Genomic DNA, 20,533 nt, shown 5'->3' with positions numbered 1-20,533 from the left:
AATACAAAATGTTATTATGTAGTACTATAATACATTCAATAATAATAGAAATTCGATGAATGCCGTATGCTCTGTACCTAGTAACAATAATGCTCATATACTGTATAAATAGTGTAGACATAACATTACATATATCTATTTTGGTAAACAATTTGTAAATTGGTGCCGGTTGCATGCTCATATACCTAGCAAAGAAATATAATTTTATGGTCATACAGCCAAACTAGAATGACTACACATACAAGAAAAAAAATAATAATACTGAACAAATGTGGAAGGAATAAACCAAGCCATGGGTATACATCGGACTTCATTGAATGACATCATACGCAAGTAGTGATGAGATTGAAGATCTGGAAAGTCCTTTGAAATCTTAGAGGACGATCTTTTTTTCCCCTCAGTTTCCAAGAAAAGGGGGTCCGATTGGATGCAAGAATGACAATGAGAGTGCTATGCCTTATCTGTAAGGGGCAATGATAATAAGGAAGGAAGAATATATCTCGTTAAGCTATTGATTTTGATAAAAAATGCGTTTATCGGAAAATAAGTCATACATTGAAGAAAAAACAAACAAGACAGCACATATATTAAAAAATGGATACATATTTATAAACAGTGTATACTACTAATTGCGAAAGTCACTGAGACAAGATAAGGACATTTAAAATGAACATGTCTGTATTAAGATAAATTACCAAAACCCATGAAATATTGACTAGCTAAATGTACGTGAATGCATAATGGTAAAGTTATGAAAGTAAAGCACAATACTATTTCCGACATTGGATCTGGCAACAATGGCTCTAAACTTTAAAAATAAGGGTTGGGTTTAGGATATAGGGTGTTAGGGTAAGTTCAGGAAAAGGGTAGCATTAATAGTTTTTGGGCCAAGGTTGAAGTCATGATTTGGTTGATATAGAAAATTGACCTTTGAGCGATCGTCGCAGGATCATGTACATTCAACAAACTATATATACCCAAGAAGACATGGCCACAATTGAAAATAAAGGCATGAAGGTAAATGAATACTTACATGAAGGCTTAGCAACCGACTCCATCTCAATTTCCTCTGGCTCTGGTGTCTGTATAAGGAAAAAAAAAAGTAGTAACAGATAACTGCGAGATATTCAACTTTCCTTGAAATAGTCTGAAAGAAACTTGATATTGATCCACTTATCAACAATGAATATATCCTTTAGAAAATGAAACTATATCGATGGATCAAACACCCGCATAGTACCAGTAGCTACGAACAAACCAATATAACTGCGAAATATTCAACTTTCCTTGAAATACTCTGAAAGAAACTTAATATTGATCCACTAATCTACAAGTAATTGTATCCACTTTAATATCAATGGATCAACCATCTGCAGACTACAGCAGTATTAGGAACAGACCAACTTACAGTTGACACTTCTTGCACTTTTGAGAATTCCAACTGTAAGTCGTGCCCCATGAAGGCTAGCCGTACCTGTATGAGAGAGAGAGAGAGAGAGAGAGAGAGAGAGAGAGAGAGAGAGAGAGAGAGAGAGAGAGAGAGAAAAAACACTATTATAATTTCGTCTACTAGTACTAATATATATGGAAAACAAATGTTTTTATAAAGCTTATCAAGATCAAAACCAGGTTTATATCAACTCGATATAGGCCGACTGAATATACTTGAATTGTAATAATCTTTGCTTTAATTGTAAGTCTTATTTATCGAGGTAACAATTAACCTCGATCTCCCATTTTGGAGGGATGTTAAATTACGAAACGAAAGGTGTGAATGGAAAAACATGTATAACCGGCTATTTTGTTTCAGGGCATATATATCTCAAATATAAACAATAACAAAGTTTTAACTTTATCATGAAGGAAGTATGTATAATGAGAATAATATTAAGCATGGGTTTCAAATCTCAATAGATTTTGATTTTTACAGTGTTAAAAAAAAAAATTGAAAACTTACTTCAGGATTGCAGACACCATAGAATATGGCTATGAATAATCCCTGTAGTAAAGTGAATAAGACGGAAAGAGAAAATGAATGAAGGCAACATTGATGTTTAAACGATTGAAAACAAATAATCTGTTATAAGTGAACCTAGACATGTATGTTCAATGCGAGAGGGGGAAGGGGAAAAAAGAAGGGGACGGTTAAAGCGGGAAAAGGGTTGAAATATTTGGGCACAGAGAAGGAGAAATAATGCGATATGGACCGAAACAAACAGGGGGAAGAAAGAGATAGGGGGCTACGATAGGAAAATAGGGAAAAGAAGAAAATAGTCAATTAGATGTAATACTCGAGTCATAAGACAGATAACAAGAAAGCGACACCAATTGATATGCATGTAAAAGAACTAACAAGTGCAGAATAGTGTGATAAGTGTACATATATGACGGTTTATTTCAAGTTACGTAGATTATGCAGAACACAAAAAAGAAACCTTAAAAACCAGGTCTATGGGAAATGCTGAGGGATGGGAGTTTGCTGCAAATTCAAGCAAATTTTGAGAATATTTTAGAGGTTGAAAGGTGTACTGTTACTATTGCTTCAAGCCTTCCCATCATTTGTATTGTTTTCTGTTGGCGCTCTTACATTGATTTACACAGACTGGCATCTCAATATTATTCTACCAACCTGCAATGCATGCAATGCTGTGAAGACGTAGGTGAGTTCAATAAGACCATACTTGACCTCTACAACAGACAACGACCACGTGATTCCTAGCAACGGTAGCATGATGGATGTTGCTCGTAAGCTTGCCCTGAAAATGGAACAAATGATTGAACTTAAAACTTGACAAATGAAATTATCATGATTCATAAGCCTGTTCAAAATTTAACATTTCAGTGTACATAAGTTTAAATACTCGCACAATGACCCTGCGTTGTATGAAGTAGTTGTAGTAATGGAAGGAGGAATTACATTTTCAACTTTTTAAAATATGTATGTTAATTATTTATATGTGCACTTTTTAGACAATGATTCATCCTGAAATGATTCATCGGTTGTCAGTCAAGCATTTTTCTTATGATAGGATTATATTCATTTTCTTTAATATATTATGAACTTTTAAAATAAAACTTACTTTCTTGACTTCAAGGGATCCGATCGTCTTGAGTGCTTGGAAGTGTTACAATAAACAAACATGATGATCAGCATGTTGATCTGGAAAAAGAACAGAGAAATAATAATAATATTGAAAGTGAAATAAAAAAAAAAAAATACTGATGGAGTACAGGCTTCCTTCATATTACTTTAGACCCAATTTGAGTATATATCTTTTAATATTTTTTTTCTGAATACTATCGACAAACGGATCACATATATTCGTGTACAATTTAAAATCTAAATACCTACATAAGATTGTTTGTAAATGACAACCTCTCAATGTTAAATTAATTATCCAAGAATCAAAATGCAAATGAACAATTAAAGATATTAAATGCCCATATTGAAACAATCTTTATTGAGCAGTTTGGAATAAACAGTCCAAATATCGGAACCGAAGGGTCTACCCACCCACCCAAATAAAATAAGAAAATAGAGAGCAAGTTTATATCAGGTAAAATTGTCTTCAATCCCATTTCAGTAAAGAAAAAGAGAAAGAAAAATAAATTCTTTTAATAGTACAAATACTTTCCCTCTCATTGACAGATTTTGTATCTGTTTTAGTACTCAACCAGGGTTTGCTTTGGCTAACAAAGGGGGAGAGAACAAGTGCTGCAATTTAAACTTTGTGTTGTTGTCCCTTCGTATTTTGCCCATAAAAAATGTTTTGTCAATGTTGTCTGTTTATACTTACAAAGATTATTGTCAAACTGGTGCCAAGGAAGATCCATAATGCATTGTTCTCAAATGTCAACCAACATCTGAATATTGAGGAGAAAGAAAGTGGAAAGTTTCATTTTTAAGAAGGGAGCAGAAGTTTCACTATGTTTTCGGCTTTTACGAATTTTCTAGAGTTATGCTTTTCATGCATAAAGCATCACACCATCTATCTCATTTATGAAACATTACATCTTTAGTAATGTGTAGTTTTTTACTAATGAATGAATGTTAAATTACATTTCATTACTATTGAATACTGTTAGGAAATGCAGATCTTCAACAGAAAAAATAGAGAAAATCCTCAAAACACTGAAAGCTTCAAAGTAAATTCATCATGAAAAAATGCATCTCTCGTTGCTCATAACAAATTTTACGTCGATGACAAAACCCTGATCATACAATTTTTAGGAAATTGTCTGTGATTGATTAATACGTAAACTCCGCTCAAAGAAAAAACTAGTAGTTTGTGCCATTATTCTAAATACTCATCACCACTAGAAATAGTCTTCTGTTGTACCAGAAGAGTATATTAAAGCAATCATATAATTTGGAAGAACAAGCAAATAATTTTGAATACTAAGTTCGTTTCTAAACATGACTTGTTTGGGAAAAATATGCAACTTACTCGTCCGTTGTACCATAACCCTGATGCGCCATTGCAAAAGAAGTGCCAACAATCATGAAAGGAATACCTGCCAAATGAAAAGAAATTACATTTTATATAATTTATTTCCTTCGCATGAATGATATAGTATCGAAATCAAAAGCAGAGCAACTATTTACCATAATCTGTCATGGGACTGCAATGTGCAATATTCAAGAAATCAGCATGAATTGAAATATGATTACAAATCTTAGTAATGTTACTTATATTAATATTAGTGTTTTACAAGTGTAGAAAGGCATTTTCAATTTCTAATTATAACTACAGGTACAGTAAACATGAGAATAAATATAATGACAACTACAATGATGATATTAGTAATAATGATAAAAATGAAAAACTACTAATACTACTACTGTACTATGCTGCTGCTGCTGCTACTACTACTACTACTACTACTACTACTACTACTACTACTGCTACTACTACTACTACTACTACTACTACTACTACTACTACTACTACTACTACTACTACTACTACTGATACTACTACTACTACTACTACTACTACTACTACTACTACTACTACTACTACTACTACTGCTACTACTGCTACTACTACTACTACTACTACTACTACTACTACTACTACTACTACTACTACTACTACGAATACATGTACTTTTAACTGATATTAAACATGACAATGATTATGATTATAATAATTACAATTATAATAATTACAATCATGATAACAAGCTGAATAAAGGTGACGATGATGATCATCATCACCATCATGATCATGATGACAATGATGATAATGATGACATAATTAGTTTGAAATATTTTAAGAATCTCACCCCATGCGACTAGGAAGTAGTATCTGAACTTCTGTTTGTAAGGGACGTTTTTAGGGTTGCACACCTCTACCAATAGATGGACACCCTGGACCAACATCCAGCTAAACACCCCCGTATAGAAGAACTGCATCACGCAGGCAATCGCCTTGCAGGAAATCTGGAGAAAAAAAGCATGGGTGATACTTGGTTTAATTTCTGACAAACGATTGTACGGAGAAAAACGAATTTAAATTTCGTGCCACATGCTTATTCATTCCTGTTGGAAAAAATAAATCCATTGATATAAAAGTAAGCCTAATGATAAGAGATATGTGCAGGCAAACAATAGGAATGATAGATGATATTAAGGAAGTAAAACAACTAAGCAAATATGATAGTAAGTGTCGGTTTACATCTGCAATAACAACTATCAAAATGCGCGAGTTCATATTGAATAGATGAAATATATATATTTAGAATTGGGAAATATGCCAGTGGCATTAATGATTGAAAATCAGTACAAAATAAAAATGCAAACTAGAATCTCTTTAATGTGATATGGCATTAAAAGCTCAAAGGATTTGAGGATTTCTCAAATATGTTTAGCGTAAGTATAATGCAGCTTAAAGACTTTTGTATATTAAAGCCCGTCTGCACTAGTTCCTTGCAAGGTCACTGACATGTGGTTATCTCACCAAATCAGCTCTCAATTAACATTAAAAAAAGAAGATCATTGGGGACCAACTGGCACCGCTTGGGCATTGTTTGCAATAAAGAGGGCGCAAGTATCTACAAGTAGTGCAGTCCTGCTTAAAGTTTTGGGCTCGGTCATTGTCCAACTTACCCAGTCGATCGTAGCGGGGTCCAAGAAGTCGATGAGGATGTAGGTGATCTTGGCAAACAGCATGGATAAGATCATATTGATGTGGATGGAGTTACGAACGGTATGCAAGTCTCTGTGTATGTAAATGGAAAGTGCATGGGAGGATATTGGAAAGATTCAAGTTCAAGTTCAGTTTATTTCACATCCAATAAAAACTCACAGCATTATAACATTAATATCTATAAAAGATTAATATCTCGAATTCGCTAATTACTGATTGGTGTTTTAAATAATCATGTTTAAAAGCTAATTATAACCAAATAAAATTAAAGTAATAATCAGCTTTATATGATTTATCGTGTCAAGGTAGATATATAGATATTTTTTAATTACACATTCCCCGAGACTTCAGCGTGGATTGATACTAACTCACACCAAGGTTTTGCTAGCGTTATCTTTACTGCCAAGGCAAATCAAAGGCTTCATTTACATTTATTCACAGGGAACATTTGTACTTTCTTGAAAAAACCTTGAATCATCTCGAGTCCTTGACTGTTTCAGTTGTAAGCTAGTTTCCTTTTCAAATAAGTTAATATCATGCGGTGTAGATGTAAGTTATTGACTCACGCAAAAATTACTTGATTTTTTTAACAAAGTATTTGGATAAATGCCTAGAGGTGATATACTTACGCTACTGATATGAAGATGAGTAAGAGAAGGATGAGGGCGATAAGAGACAAGACGATACCTCCCCACGTGATGTAGCTCAAGTATTTAGCGTGAATCGACTCAACCTGAAAGAATAGCAAGACGTAAGTGATTTTAGTAAGAATGCAAGACTCTACAGCAAGTGCCGGTCAAACTCAATGCGCTACCACACCCCACCCCCCCCCCCCCCCTTCCCGGAGGGGGAAGAAACTCCCCAAATCATACTCTCTAAAGAGGCAGGTATTTAAGAGGTTATAATCATTTTGGGGGACAAAGATTCACCCAAGATTCATCTAATCACCCCAAACAGAATGTATACATATGAATGTCTGATGAACTCATTGCCATGTTATCCCAATACAAAGAGCCCCTTTATCAAACCAGTGGCATAGCATGGCCCCAACTATTTAGGGGCACTAGCAGCATTAGAGTGAATATATCGTATGAGGTGAACGAAACGTGAATGATAGCAAGGTCAAATATTGTGGGAGGAAGGGGCTCCACATTTTCTTTTCATAATACTTTTCTCATCCTTTTTTTTAATCTACCTATTCTTTTTCTCTATTTTCTTTTCCCCTTGATCCCTTTTACTGTTTTTTCATTAAAATTTTCATTATGATTCGATGGGGGCGTTTCCCTAGCTACGTCACCGTATCCAATCATACGTACCACTTGATCTCTATCCTGGATCAGGATGGCGAAATGTGTCAGGTGATCACAGTGGCACGTGGTATGGGTGTCGTTGGTTTCCTCCAGTGTGCATCCTCTCATACTCCACGCACCCTCCTTCGTGTACCTAGGTAATTCATTAAATAATGGAAACTTTGCGTCAGTCTTTAATTTGTTCGTATTATTTTATACAATCAGGTTTCAGATTTCGGATATCATATTTGATACTTCAGATTGACTTATGCTTATGCATCGATCAACATACTCAACAACCGTATATTTCTAGTCGTTTTATCTCTTCTACTATATTTCTTAGTATCTATTGAGTTGCTTTTGTTACTACTAAATTATTTAATTTAATCTTTCATACATTCTACTGTCGCGTGTGCTATCCTCCGAACCGTTTCCTGGACCTGCACAAAGTCACAATATATTTTACAAAGTACTAATTGTTATCACTATGACAACTGAAAAGAGAAAATAAAAAATCCTTCTTTCCCCCTTTACTTACCGGATATTGAAATCCCAAAAGACGCAGAATGGTTCATCTTTGGAGGACAGAGGCTGTAAGATAAACATTTGTGAAAAACAAGTATCAGGGTAAAGTATTACACCAGTGAATGTTTCAAATGAACATGACAAAGAAGAATATATTTCCTGAACTTATATTTGCAGTGTCGCCATTTATAGACTGGTGGCACATGACGTTTCAAGCAACGAATCTTCACACTATACGCTACTCTACATTGAAATGGTGATTTATCGCTTTGTACTATTCTCACATTGTATAAAATGGATTCTGTACTAAACCTCAATGTAAATACTAATGCCACCCTTTCCCATTTTTTCTTTCAAAGATTTCCTGGTTTCGCAAGAGATGTCTATAATGATATTGTATGGTTACTTTTTGTTGTTGCTTTTGTCCTTTTTTTGTTTTATCACCATGTTCTTTTTGACACTCCTATCACAAATTCCATTTTCAAGTATTCGTCTCCTTAGTAAATAAATGTGAATAGAAATGAATGTGAATTTCGATAATTCACGTCAGTAAAAAGGCTTGGGTAACGAAACTCACCGTTTTATGTTCAAACTGCATAACGATTTTGTTGTAGAGGCCCTTACGTAGTGGTGGTTCTGTGCGGAGGTACATGATACGGCTATCAACCTGCATGGACTCTTTGTAGATTGCACTGAAAACAAGATAAGGAAGATAACGAATTAAAAACTGACGTTTTCATCAGTGGCACATTTAAGGGGGGCACAACCCAATACAAACCAATCTTGCATTCCTAAGTATAGTAAAGAAAAATGTGCATCTTCTTGCGTTCTTATGCCCCATTTCAAATTTAGGACAGAAAAGGTACCTGAAATGAAATATAAGAACCTAGTTTTTCCTTTTCCCGTTTTCTTCCATACATTTTTATGTCTTGTGTGTGTGTTTTGAAACTGTCGTGTGTTGTTTTGGATGTTATGGATATTATGGAAACAAACTTTAATGCTGAAATTGTACAGGAAAAACTTGGTTTCAATTTACTTTACCAACTTTTGATCGACATTTTAGTTTTGGCATCAATAATATGTTTTCATAAGAGCGATCGTGAAGTAGTATATACAGATATTATGAGAGTGTTTAAAAACGGATACATTAGAAGCAGTTTACATCAGAAATTATTCAAAAAAATGATCCCACTTACTCTTCACTGCTCACGACTGGTAGAATTTCATCCAAAGTATGGAACATGATGCCAATCATGATTATCACTCCGTTGTTATCTGATGAGAAATGAGAGAAAACGCTACAACATTAATATCTATGAAAATACGAACAAAAATCAAGACAAATACAACGCATATTAAGCGCACAGAGACGCTCCCGTCGAATGCACCCTATATCTGCTACAGAAGCATTTGTCTATTGTTCATTTCTTTTATTTATTCCTTTTACTCAATTATAATAACAGAGAAGTACAAATAAAAAGAAAAGACCTCGATCTACGAATAGAGCAAACAACAAGGAAAAGTGCTTAAAAGAGGAGAATCAAATAAATTATTAGAAATTCAACTTGGCATTATGCATTACCTCTATTCGCTGGGATGTAGTCGTAAACATTTCTTGGTAACGTGATTTGATCAGTTGCCCCGTACCACGAACTATTGGGAACTAGTATCAGTGGGTTGTCATAGTCAGGAAACTGGTAGATAGTACCTGGAATGACGTCATCTGCCCGATACCTGTCCACTTGAACAACTGAAATAAGAGAAGAATAAAATGCGATTTTACTTCAGTGTTCTCATCATTCTCGCCACTCTCGTCAACCTCCTCATTCTCACCACCATCGCCATTCTCGTCACTCTTGTCACTGTCGTCAACCTCGTTATTCTCGTCACCCTCGTCATAGTATATCTTCTCGTTATTCACATCATCCTCGCCACTGTCGTCAACCGCGTTATTCTCATCATTCTCGCCACTCTCGTCAACCTCGTCATTCTCGTCACCCTGGTAATTCTCGGTACCATGGTCATTCTCGTCACCCTGGCAATTATCATTACCCTCTACACTCTCGTTAACCTCGCCATTCTCATCATCCTCTTAACTCTCGTCAACCTCGTCATTCTCGTCACCCTGGTTATATTCGTCACTCTCATCATACCATTCCTTCTCATTATTCACAACATCCTCACCACCCTCTTCAACTTCGATTTTCTCATCATCCTCGTCAACCCAGTCCTTCTCGTCAACCTGATCTTACTAGTCACTCTCGTCATGCTATTCCTTCTCGTTATTCACATTATCTTCGTCAATCTCGTCAATTGCATCATTCTCATCAACCTCGTCACTTTCGTCAACATCGTCATCATCATCACCCTGGTGATTCTCGGTGCCATTGTCTTTCTCATCACCCTGGCCATTCTCGTCACCCTCGTCATATTATTCCTTCTCGTTATTCTCATCCTCCTCGCCAGTCTTGTCAACCGTGTCATTTTCATAACCCTCGCGACTCTCTTTAACCGAGTTATACCCATCATCATCGTCACCCTGGCCATTCTCGTCACCCTCTTCACTCTCATACTATTCTTTCTCATTATTCACATTATCCTCGCCATTTATAGTCAACTTCGTCCTTCTCGTCAACCTAATCTTACTAGTCACTCTCGTCATGCTATTCCTTCTCGTTATTCACATTATCTTCGTCAATCTCGTCAATTGCATCATTCTCATCAACCGCGTCACTTTCGTCAACATCGTCAGCATCGTCACCCTGGTGATTCTCGGTGCCATTGTCTTTCTCATCACCCTGGCCATTCTCGTCACCCTGGCCATTCTCGTCACCCTCGTCATATTATTCCTTCTCGTTATTCTCATCCTCCTCGCCAGTCTTGTCAACCGTGTCATTCTCACCACCCTCGCGACTCTCTTTAACCGAGTAATACCCATCATCATCGTCACCCTGGCCATTCTCGTCACCCTCTTCACTCTCATACTATTCTTTCTCATTATTCACATTATCCTCGCCATTTATAGTCAACTTCGTCATTCTCATCATGCTCGTCACTGTCGTCAACATCGTCATAATCGTCACCCTGGCCATTCCTATCACCCATGCCAACCTCACCATTCTCATCATCCTCGTCACTCTCGTCAACCCTATCATTCTCGTCACTCGGGTCATACCCGACAATCTCGTCAACCTCGTCATTCTCATCACCCTCATCAACCTCATCATTCTAATCATTCGTGTCACTCTCATCAAGCTTGTCACTTTCATTATCCTGGTCATATTCGTAACTCTTGTTATACTATTCTTTCTCGTTATTCACATCATCTTCGCCACTCTCGTCAACATTGTCATTCTCGTCACCCTTGTCACTGTTGTCAACCTCGTCATTCTCGACACTTGTCATTCTCGTCTTCTTGGTAATTCTCGTCACCCTCGTCATGTTATTCCTGCTCGTTATTCACATCATCCTCGCCACTCTCGTTTTTTCATCATCTTCGTCACTCTCGTCGAACTTGTCGTTCTCGTCACCCTGGTTATACAAGCCACTCTCGTCATAATATTTACCTTCGTTATTCACATCATCCTCGCCACTCTCGTCAACCGCGTCATTCTCGTCACCCTGGTCATACTCGTCATACTATTCCTTCTCGCTATTTACCTCATTCTCGTCAATCTCGTCGAAATTGTCGTTCTCCACACCCTAGTCATACTCATCATATTATTCCTTCTAGTTATTCACATCATCCTTGCCACTCTCGTCAACCGCGTCATTCTCGTCACCCTGGTCATACTCGTCATACTATTCCTTCTCGCTATTTACACCATTCTCGTCAATCTCGTCGAACTTGTCGTTCTCGTCACCCTGGTCATACTCATCATATTATTCCTTCTAGTTATTCACATCATCCTCGCCACTTTCGTCAACACCGTCAGTATCATCACCGTGGTAATTCCCGGCACAATGGTCATTGTCGTCACCCTGGCCATCCTCGTCGCTCTCGTCATACCATTCCATCTCGTTATTTACATCAACCTCGTCATTCTCGCCACCCTGGTCACACATGTCATTATCATCATCCTCATTATTATTGTCGTCCTCGTCATTCTGGTTATCCTCGTAATTATCGTCATCCGCTTGATTTGGGCACTTTCTTTCCTCACAGTTTCTCCTGCTATTTACTACCATTATCATCATCATCATCATCATCATCATCATCATCATCATCATCATCCTCCTTATTGCCTTCTTTGACTACCCTGCTATCGAAGTCGTCTTCGTCAACATTCCTCCACCTCTACTACTAGTCATCCTCCTCCTCATCATTATCACCACTATAGCAAGCACCACCACCGATGTATAAATAATAATGCAACTGTATTTCATCCGTCCCTACCTATGTTGTCAGTAACGATCGTCATATTGATGTCGGTCCAGGTTCCGTTGACGCCCTCGACTATCTTGGCTATCGCCATCAGATAGTTTTCAAGTTTGACGGCGAGTCCCATGGCGCTGTCCGTGGTGAATGTACCGCGTCGTCGACGAGCCTGGTGATGATGAGCAACGTTTACATTAATTCCGTATTTATTGTTGAAATCATTTCCTAAACCTGCTCCGCCAATCAAACCTTAGAACGGATACAATTTAATTGATATATCTATTGGCTATAGAATCGTTAGAAAACGATTCATAGGACAACTTATTGTAAAGAAAAGATGGCGAAAGGCTATAGGTATACAAAGTAGAGAGATATTTTGTCTTCACCATTGAAGACATTGGATGAAAATGCATTACATAGTTTCAGTCGAAACGGTGAGCTTTGTTCGTAAACACTGTGGCTGACTTTTTAAACGTGCCATATATCTTTATAAGGTGACAGGTGTACGCATATTCTTCACATATTCGGAAAATGTCTGTGCAAATTTCGATTCTCCTATATACAGGTACATCACATTTCATGTTGAAACTAGAATTTCAAGTTTTTGGAGTGTTTTGCCCTTTAAAATCATCTTACCTGATGAATAGTAGTCCAGCGTCGTCGGCGGTTATCATTGAATAAGTTGCTCGTCACGGACAGGAGGTCCTGATAAAAAAAATGAACCGTTTTGTTTTTCATTGGTAATAAACATTATGACTCAAGAATATAAAGCCGTCAAAATGATGTGTGTATTATTATCACATATTTCATTGCACTAAAATTAGAGCTTTACTTCCAATAATAATACACAACACCTGTACTGCGAAACAAAAAGGTGACGTTTCGTGACGCACGTGGATATTGAAAGGAATACTGACTGTCGAATAACCTTTTTCATGGCCTGCTTAAGATAGTCCATGTATAAATAAAATAGACATTACCTTCATGATATAAATCCCGCTTATAGTTATTATAGCAGTATTCTGCGTTTATGTCGCGCCTACTAATCTATAAATTAAGATTTGCAGGTAGATAGCTTTGCGTGTATATAATATGGCCATTTTGATAGGTATACTAACCTCCATGTCGCTCATTGCTTCCTCGGGCATCATCATCGCAGGCAACGTCCTCGTCAAAGCCTTCTCGAGGAGAACGGTGGTCATTTTCATCTCATCAACCGTCATATAGATCCCTGTTTGTGTATAGTTCTTCAGTCGAACCTTAGCGATCTCGTAAACGGTCGGGTCTTCGAAAGACGCCTTCGAGATCTAGAGAAGTCATAAATGGATGAAGCGTTTAAAGATTTAAAACAATTGTGATTTTAAAAGGAAAATGCGTCTTCATCATTTGTTTTGTAGTTGATTTCTTGTTTTTTTTTCCTTCTCAAGATTATTGACAACAAAGAAACTACACATGCAATCAGACTTTGGTAGCCGTCTTTGAATGGAGTAAAGATAAATATGTTTCCCCAGTATCACGTCTTACTTAGTCTAGATAGAATCTGGGTCACAAATTATAATCGACAACCAATTACATTAGTAAAAATATCGTCGGAAATATGACATTTTATTGCACATTTTGCTATCAAAGCTTATTAGTACTAGTTTACAGGAAGGATTAGACTGCCCTGCAAGGTAACTGGACAGGTGGTTATCTCATCAACTCAGCACCCAGTTAACATAAGAAAAAGAGGATCATGGCGGACCAATAGTCACCGATTAGGCATTGTTTAATATAGAGAGGGCGCAAGTAGTTACAAGTAGTGCAGTGGGCCTTTAAGATGAATAAAATGATTCTAATAGGGAATATAAATTATTTTGAATAGTCATGAAAATCGTCATTGTGTACAGAACAAAGAACAAATAATGAAATGATGATAACGATATTCTTTTGACGACTTCACTAAATTTGATATATTCAGTGCTTTCTTTCAATTTACATCCATCCGAATTCTTGAACTCCAATACCAAGTCCATATTTCAGAATACTTACAACTTCGAAGAAACTATCAAGGTCATCGGTACAGTCCGCAAGATGGCGGTCGTCGCATTCGATGGTTCCGGTCCACACTTCGTAACCTGCCAGTTCGTCATGGTTGTCAGTGATCACTGTGAACAGCGAATTGAGTGAAGGCCAAATTTAACTCATGTACAAGTTTGTACATTTCTATTCAAACGGATTATCGTTATGTGACAATATAGGACTACGCTGGCATTGATAGTCGTAATCTTTGGATTTAGAGCCGCTATGAATACCAGGGATAGAAATAAAGAAATAAAGAGGGAGACAGACAGAGAGAGAGAGAGAGAGAGGAAGGGGAGAGAGAGAGATTGGGGAATGCAAACTGTCTCTTGACTCCCTTATGAGTAAATTTGACAGTGAGTGTGTGTTGTCTGAAATTATTGTTTCATCTAATCTTTCAAATTATGTCAATGTGTCATCAGTTGTCTTGAGAATCATTGGAATAAATAATATGCGAGTATAGGAGTTAAAATGTTAAAGAAATAATCTTGATCTTTTCACATCTGACCTGTCCACTTTAGACAGAATTGCTAATAATTATCGATTTAATGACATATAAAGGGAGAATCAATACGTACCGATCTCGTGGCACTCTTCACCTGTCACCATCTTGGCCAGCTCTGGATTCATCATATCAATGGGGTCATACCAGACAGCCAGATCGGCGAACTCTGCCCTGGTGTAGCCCTCGTTCCGGTCATTCCTAGCCCCGAGCACCAGATGAGAGTAGGTGTCGTTCTCCCGTGGGCTCCACCGATACGGCGTGGTCCAAATGGGCGTGGTCGTCACCTCTAGGGTGGTTTCCCTCTCAACGAAGGGCGTGGTCGTGAGGTCGGTGGTGTATTCGTAAGTCACGTTGGCCGGTGTAGTGCCGTTGGTGACGTTGCCTCCTGTGGTCATGGCTTGAGTGGTCACGGCTTGAGTGGTCACGACCGTGGTCGTCGGCGCTTCGGTGGTCGTCGGGATGGGAGTCGTAGTCGGAGGATCCGTGGTCGGAGGAGCCGAAGTCGTGGCGTCGTCAGTTGAATTATAGGTGCTGACGGTAGTCGGCATTTCGTAATCATCTGAAGGAGGATTAAACGGCAGATTGTATGAATGTACTTTTAAATCTTTGTCCGTAGCAGTAGCCTCCCCACATTAAGTTTTGTGCTTTCATGAAATTGCCTCTTGCAAACTCTATCGAACTCTAAACACCATGATGGTATCACATTGCATTCATGTGACTTTGAAGAGAAAAGTTTTTTTAGTCGGAAGTAGAATCAGAAATTATATACTTACGTGATAAGTTTGATATAACATTTGCCTGACAAAACTATTTTGTTCTACAATCGTGGATTTATCATTAACAGATATGTTCCTTGCATAATTTATGATTTCTAATTTGAAAAACGTAGAGAGTTTACGAGCAATGGTTTTGTACATCTCAACGGTACATCTAGACGCTCATAGTGATGATGCTCCCCTAATGCCAATTGAATACAAGATACTGAACTACATTTCACTTAAAGAATTGATTTAATACTGTTTTGTCAGTCAAAATTTATGTTTATACAAAAATAGTTCGTTGTTTCATTATACACTCACATTGAAGTTCTCCATTCACGAAGAAAGAGAGACCATCCTGCTTGCCCCACGTCAGGGCAAGGTTGGTCCATTCGTCCACGAAGCCGATCATGTAATGCTTCTTCCAGACACCGTGCTCGGTTCGTACTTCCACCGTTGTCGTCACGTTGTTCGTGAAGATGGCAAAGCCCGTGGAATTGATGTCATGCGCGCCGGAGCTGCGTGTTAAAAAGGAAATCGAATGAGATAATGAGATTGACAGAAATTATATCGTTCATTCCCAAGTATTATATATATATTTTTTACTAAACGGATTCATTTAACTTATTCATGAGTATTGTGTCTTCAGGAATACGATTCTCAAGTCATCCTGTAAGCTCAGACATCTTGAGTAAACGTATTGATATAGAATCGTTAGGCATAGACGTGTAAGCATATATAGTTCTGGTAAGCACCCAAAATAAATTGTTACGATATCTCTGACTTTGGAAGTAAATAATCACAAATTGTTTCTCCAAATTGCTTCGCTATCAATATAATAATGTGAAAATGAGATGAAAATTATTAAGATTCCTATTAATGACCTAAATATTTGTTTTTTCTTTGTATTTCTTCAATATTAGCATCAAGAAAGCAGCCTAATACGAGCCTTTCCGTCATTTCACATGGCCTATATAAACCATGAGAACACATGTCAATAGAATAAAGTGAAGATTAGTGTATCATTCAGGGGAGTGTTTCACAAAGACTAAGATCAACTTTAAGTTGGACTTAACTATGGCAGACTGTTCGTGCCACTATTTCTCTCATCATTTACTAGCATTGGTTTCTTTAAGGGACGTACCAATCATGGTCACACATCTACAGAATGTTCATTTTTTGATAGTTCATTATTGAAGGAAAATAAAATATCTAAAGATCATAATCGAGAGACCAATGGAGAGAGCAACCAGTGGCATTAATGTTCTGCCATAGTTAAGTCCAACTTAAAGTTGATCCTAGTCTTTGTGAAACACCCCCAGGTCCAATAATACTATAGTACGTCTACCTCAGTATGTAAGCCCTCCTTCGCGGATTAAGCACTGGATCATCCAGGTTGTCGATGTTTAGAAGTCTCATCCAGAACGAGATGGTGACGCCTCTGTTGCATCCAGAAGGAGAGCTTAAACAACCATGTCGGAAGTTACCTGGTGAAATAGAAATTGACAGTAAATGTTGTGATTGATGAGCTTTTCACTTCATCGTGGTATCAATACACATTTATATTTCATTTATTTATGTCCATTTCTCCTGAGAAATGCGGTCTCATGATCGTTGTAACATTCTCTTCAGAATTGCCGTTGGAGAGGTGAAAGGTATTGTCCACGATAACGACCGTTCCATTAACTAATGATCGTTTCGTCATAAAAACTTGGACAGGAATAAATTATAGATGTCCTTCAATATATGTACGACGACTTCAAGAAAGCAGTATTTTGTAAAAATGTGAAGAAACAAAAGGAGGACAGTTCTCCAGGTTTGATGACATCACCCATCATGACTGCATTTCCAAATAGATAATACCCAATTGTTAGTTATACCAATTTATCGAAAACAGTGACTATTTTTGTTAACTTTTATAAAGCTTCCCCTAACATGTTTCTGAGATTGAATAACTTTTAACCATGTGAACTGTTTTTAGTTTTTAGTCATAGCCTATTCCGTGGAATTCATACAACCTACAAACAAATTGCCTTCCTAGTGCTAGAATTAAAATAAACATAGAATATGGAGATACTTACCTATATCTACTAGTCCTCTACTAAATGTTTTGTGGTACAGAGAAACTCCTCTCTTGTCACCCCCGTATTTGGTGAATCTTCTGACTGCCTTTGTATCATAGAGAGATACTCCACTGTCCGGCGAGGTCAAGTTGAAGTGCAGGTCAGGGGTTACATATCCGGTACAGACTAATAAAACATAATGAAAGAGAACCAACGAAACAGTATATTTAGAATAGTAACAAATACAGAGATGTGAGTGGTGGTCATTTGTTCTGAGACAAGGCGGGTACAAATGTCTGAAGGTTAAAGAGTTCGATTACCCTAATGGCCTTTCCATACTTCTTTGAGGACAAAAATAAGCACGTTATTTTGTTCAAACTGTATCAGGCGGATCCAAATCGTGGCATGAATGGGGAAAGATTTATGACCTACGACTGTTGAGACTAATTGGTTATTGGTAGGATTACTTGTTTATTTCCATGCAGCATATTAAAAACAACATTATGCGATATAGACCTACTTGGATCTCCGTGAAGCACTGACGCACCGGGCTGGGACTGGTCGGCAGTTGGGGTCATGACAATGATATCATCGTAATGTGCCTCCAGATAGCCGCTAGATGAGGCACTGTAGCTGCATCGGCCAATTAGAAGCTCTGTCTGTTTCACGGAAGATCGTTCGTCCTCTACGCCGGACACCTGAGCGGAGGAGTAAGTGGTACATGATATGGAACACGGTTTTTTTTTAATAAAAAAAAACGGCACGACCATTGTGATCTTTATAGAGAGACTTAACGTTGTTTTTCGGTTTGGAGGCATATATCGAACCGATACGCATTTTTATGTTTGGAATTATCTCTGTCATCAACCTCTCTTGAGATTGACTGTCGCGCGCCTATATCATTACAATGTTTTTGAGGCGATCTGTTCTAGCCGAGCTGAATGCAAAGTGCTTCATAGGTCCCAACCGATGGACTTGGTATTGGGTGAGGGCATATGTCTTGCCTAACAGTCAAGGGTAATGGCATACTTTCAGTTCCAAGAGCATTGCTTTATCCACTGAGCTCTCTTTCTGGCTATATCGTTTTTTGTTTTACCTTTTCGCCTTCATTTCGTCCGTTGATGAATAACTTTAGACCAGACTCCGGGCGCCATCTAAATGCGAGATAGAACCAAACGCTAAAGAGATCTTTGTCCAGGAACTTCTTGACCGTCCAGGTGTTTCGGCCATCACTGACAACGAATTCTAGGTAGTCAGGTGTTTGGATGATGGCAACCCCACGTCCATCTGAAAAAAGTAAAGATGTAATGAAAATCATTTGATGTGGAGCTAATTAGTAAGCACAATTCTTTTTAGTGTAACCCATGTGATTTCAGACGTACAGACCTTGTCCTGATAGAAAACATTAGACCTAAGATATTATGCTTATAAATCATGATTTCAAAATAGGCCCTGACTTCAACATTGTTACCATGATATACTATGAAATTCGAAGGCAAATACTTCTTTATTTTTCCATTTATATTTGATGAACAAATTAGGCAGCTTAAAGGCCCACTGCACTACTGGTAGCTACTTGCGCCCTCTATATAACAAACAATGCCTAATCGGTGACCATTGGTCCCCCATGATCCTCTTTTTCTTATGTTAACTGAGAGCTGAGTTGATGAGATAACCACCTGTCCAGTGACCTTGCAGAGCGGTCTAATCCCTCCTGTAAACTACGGCAGATAAGCTTTAAATGAATAATTGGTTTGGCGGAAATAGTCTGCATGTTCTTAAAAAATGAACGAGCAAATTTCTGTTTAGAAACTTGAAGCTATTTTTCCTTTCTCCCTACTTATTTTCAGTCGATAAACGCCACCTTATATCATAAAACCCCGACGAATATCATTGGGAACCAATATCATCCAGGGGAGAAGAATTAATTACTACAACGGCAAAAATTAACACACAAACCAAGCGCACACTGAGGATCGCCTGACCCGACATACCCGCAACGTCTGCTCCCGAAGTTAGAAGGCATTTGGCGCCACTGGGGATATCCCTCAACTTCACCCACAGACCCATCGCCATCCCGTTGACACACCTTGCCGGGTTTGTCACGCAATGCGTCGAGCCGAAGTCGTGCAGCCTCACATAATCTTTCTTGCCGTTCGTGTAGACGCTGCGGCCGAAGTGATGCCGGTCGGCCTTCAGCCGGGCTTTGCCTTCGAAAGCGAGCACGGGCATGGGGAAGTCCGCCGGTGGGTCGAAGGGCCAGTAATAATCAGACAGTTCCATGTAGTATTTCTCGATAGCTGTATGGGAAAAGTGGATTGGAGAAATGTCAATGTTGGCAGAAAGCGATATTTGTTAATATGTCCCGTTCTTACGAGTCCTACTAACTAAACATATAATTTGAATTCACTTGCTTTGCTTTGTCATTTTAAAGCGTTGAGACTTTGAATAAATCAAAACGGATCCCAATGGTTGCAAGAAATATTAGCTTCTCCTTGTTCAGGTCCCATCAAGTAGTGTTCCTGCTATGTTATTCTGTGTTGGTTTGACGAAAGAATGACGATAATAATCTGATTATATGATGCGATAATGGTGTGAATAAACATAGGGCCTTATTGAGGAAAACATATTTGTGAGATATTTTTGATCCAATCAATCAACTTACATGGATCATCGTGATACTTATCATATATTCTTTTAAATTGCACGTATTCTAAATTACACACATTATTTTCATCTTTTTTTCTTATATAGTCGCCAATTTTTACACTGACTCATGACATTTTACTTAATCAGATTCAT

At 37.8% G+C, this 20,533-nt stretch overlaps 1 protein-coding gene across 1 annotated transcript in view; it reads right to left on the bottom strand.

The window, feature by feature from the left end:
• Window positions 1-393: 393 nt before the first annotated feature.
• LOC578898 overlaps window positions 394-20,533 on the bottom strand; it is a 38,905-nt gene continuing 18,765 nt past the window's right edge. The window contains exons 26-52 of the mRNA XM_030975970.1: window positions 19,726-20,031; window positions 18,828-19,018; window positions 18,252-18,429; window positions 17,750-17,917; window positions 17,017-17,155; window positions 15,990-16,186; window positions 14,984-15,469; window positions 14,376-14,491; window positions 13,463-13,651; window positions 12,981-13,049; window positions 12,363-12,513; window positions 9,549-9,716; window positions 9,163-9,241; window positions 8,544-8,658; window positions 7,980-8,032; window positions 7,469-7,595; window positions 6,782-6,885; window positions 6,113-6,224; window positions 5,290-5,446; window positions 4,449-4,515; window positions 3,798-3,864; window positions 3,081-3,160; window positions 2,630-2,756; window positions 1,958-1,999; window positions 1,409-1,474; window positions 1,034-1,082; window positions 394-461 (exon numbers count right to left, since the gene is read on the bottom strand). Of these exons, the coding sequence (XP_030831830.1) occupies window positions 451-461; window positions 1,034-1,082; window positions 1,409-1,474; window positions 1,958-1,999; window positions 2,630-2,756; window positions 3,081-3,160; window positions 3,798-3,864; window positions 4,449-4,515; window positions 5,290-5,446; window positions 6,113-6,224; window positions 6,782-6,885; window positions 7,469-7,595; window positions 7,980-8,032; window positions 8,544-8,658; window positions 9,163-9,241; window positions 9,549-9,716; window positions 12,363-12,513; window positions 12,981-13,049; window positions 13,463-13,651; window positions 14,376-14,491; window positions 14,984-15,469; window positions 15,990-16,186; window positions 17,017-17,155; window positions 17,750-17,917; window positions 18,252-18,429; window positions 18,828-19,018; window positions 19,726-20,031 (3,614 nt within the window). The 3' untranslated portion in view covers window positions 394-450. The remainder of the gene's footprint in view (window positions 462-1,033; window positions 1,083-1,408; window positions 1,475-1,957; window positions 2,000-2,629; window positions 2,757-3,080; window positions 3,161-3,797; window positions 3,865-4,448; window positions 4,516-5,289; window positions 5,447-6,112; window positions 6,225-6,781; window positions 6,886-7,468; window positions 7,596-7,979; window positions 8,033-8,543; window positions 8,659-9,162; window positions 9,242-9,548; window positions 9,717-12,362; window positions 12,514-12,980; window positions 13,050-13,462; window positions 13,652-14,375; window positions 14,492-14,983; window positions 15,470-15,989; window positions 16,187-17,016; window positions 17,156-17,749; window positions 17,918-18,251; window positions 18,430-18,827; window positions 19,019-19,725; window positions 20,032-20,533) is intronic.

This window comes from Strongylocentrotus purpuratus, unplaced genomic scaffold, assembly GCF_000002235.5.
Source record: "Strongylocentrotus purpuratus isolate Spur 01 unplaced genomic scaffold, Spur_5.0 spur5_scaffold_8, whole genome shotgun sequence".
NCBI classification, from domain to species: Eukaryota; Metazoa; Echinodermata; class Echinoidea; order Camarodonta; family Strongylocentrotidae; genus Strongylocentrotus; species Strongylocentrotus purpuratus.
Note: the sequence above shows the minus strand (reverse complement) of the source record. Positions and strands in the feature narration are given on the sequence as shown.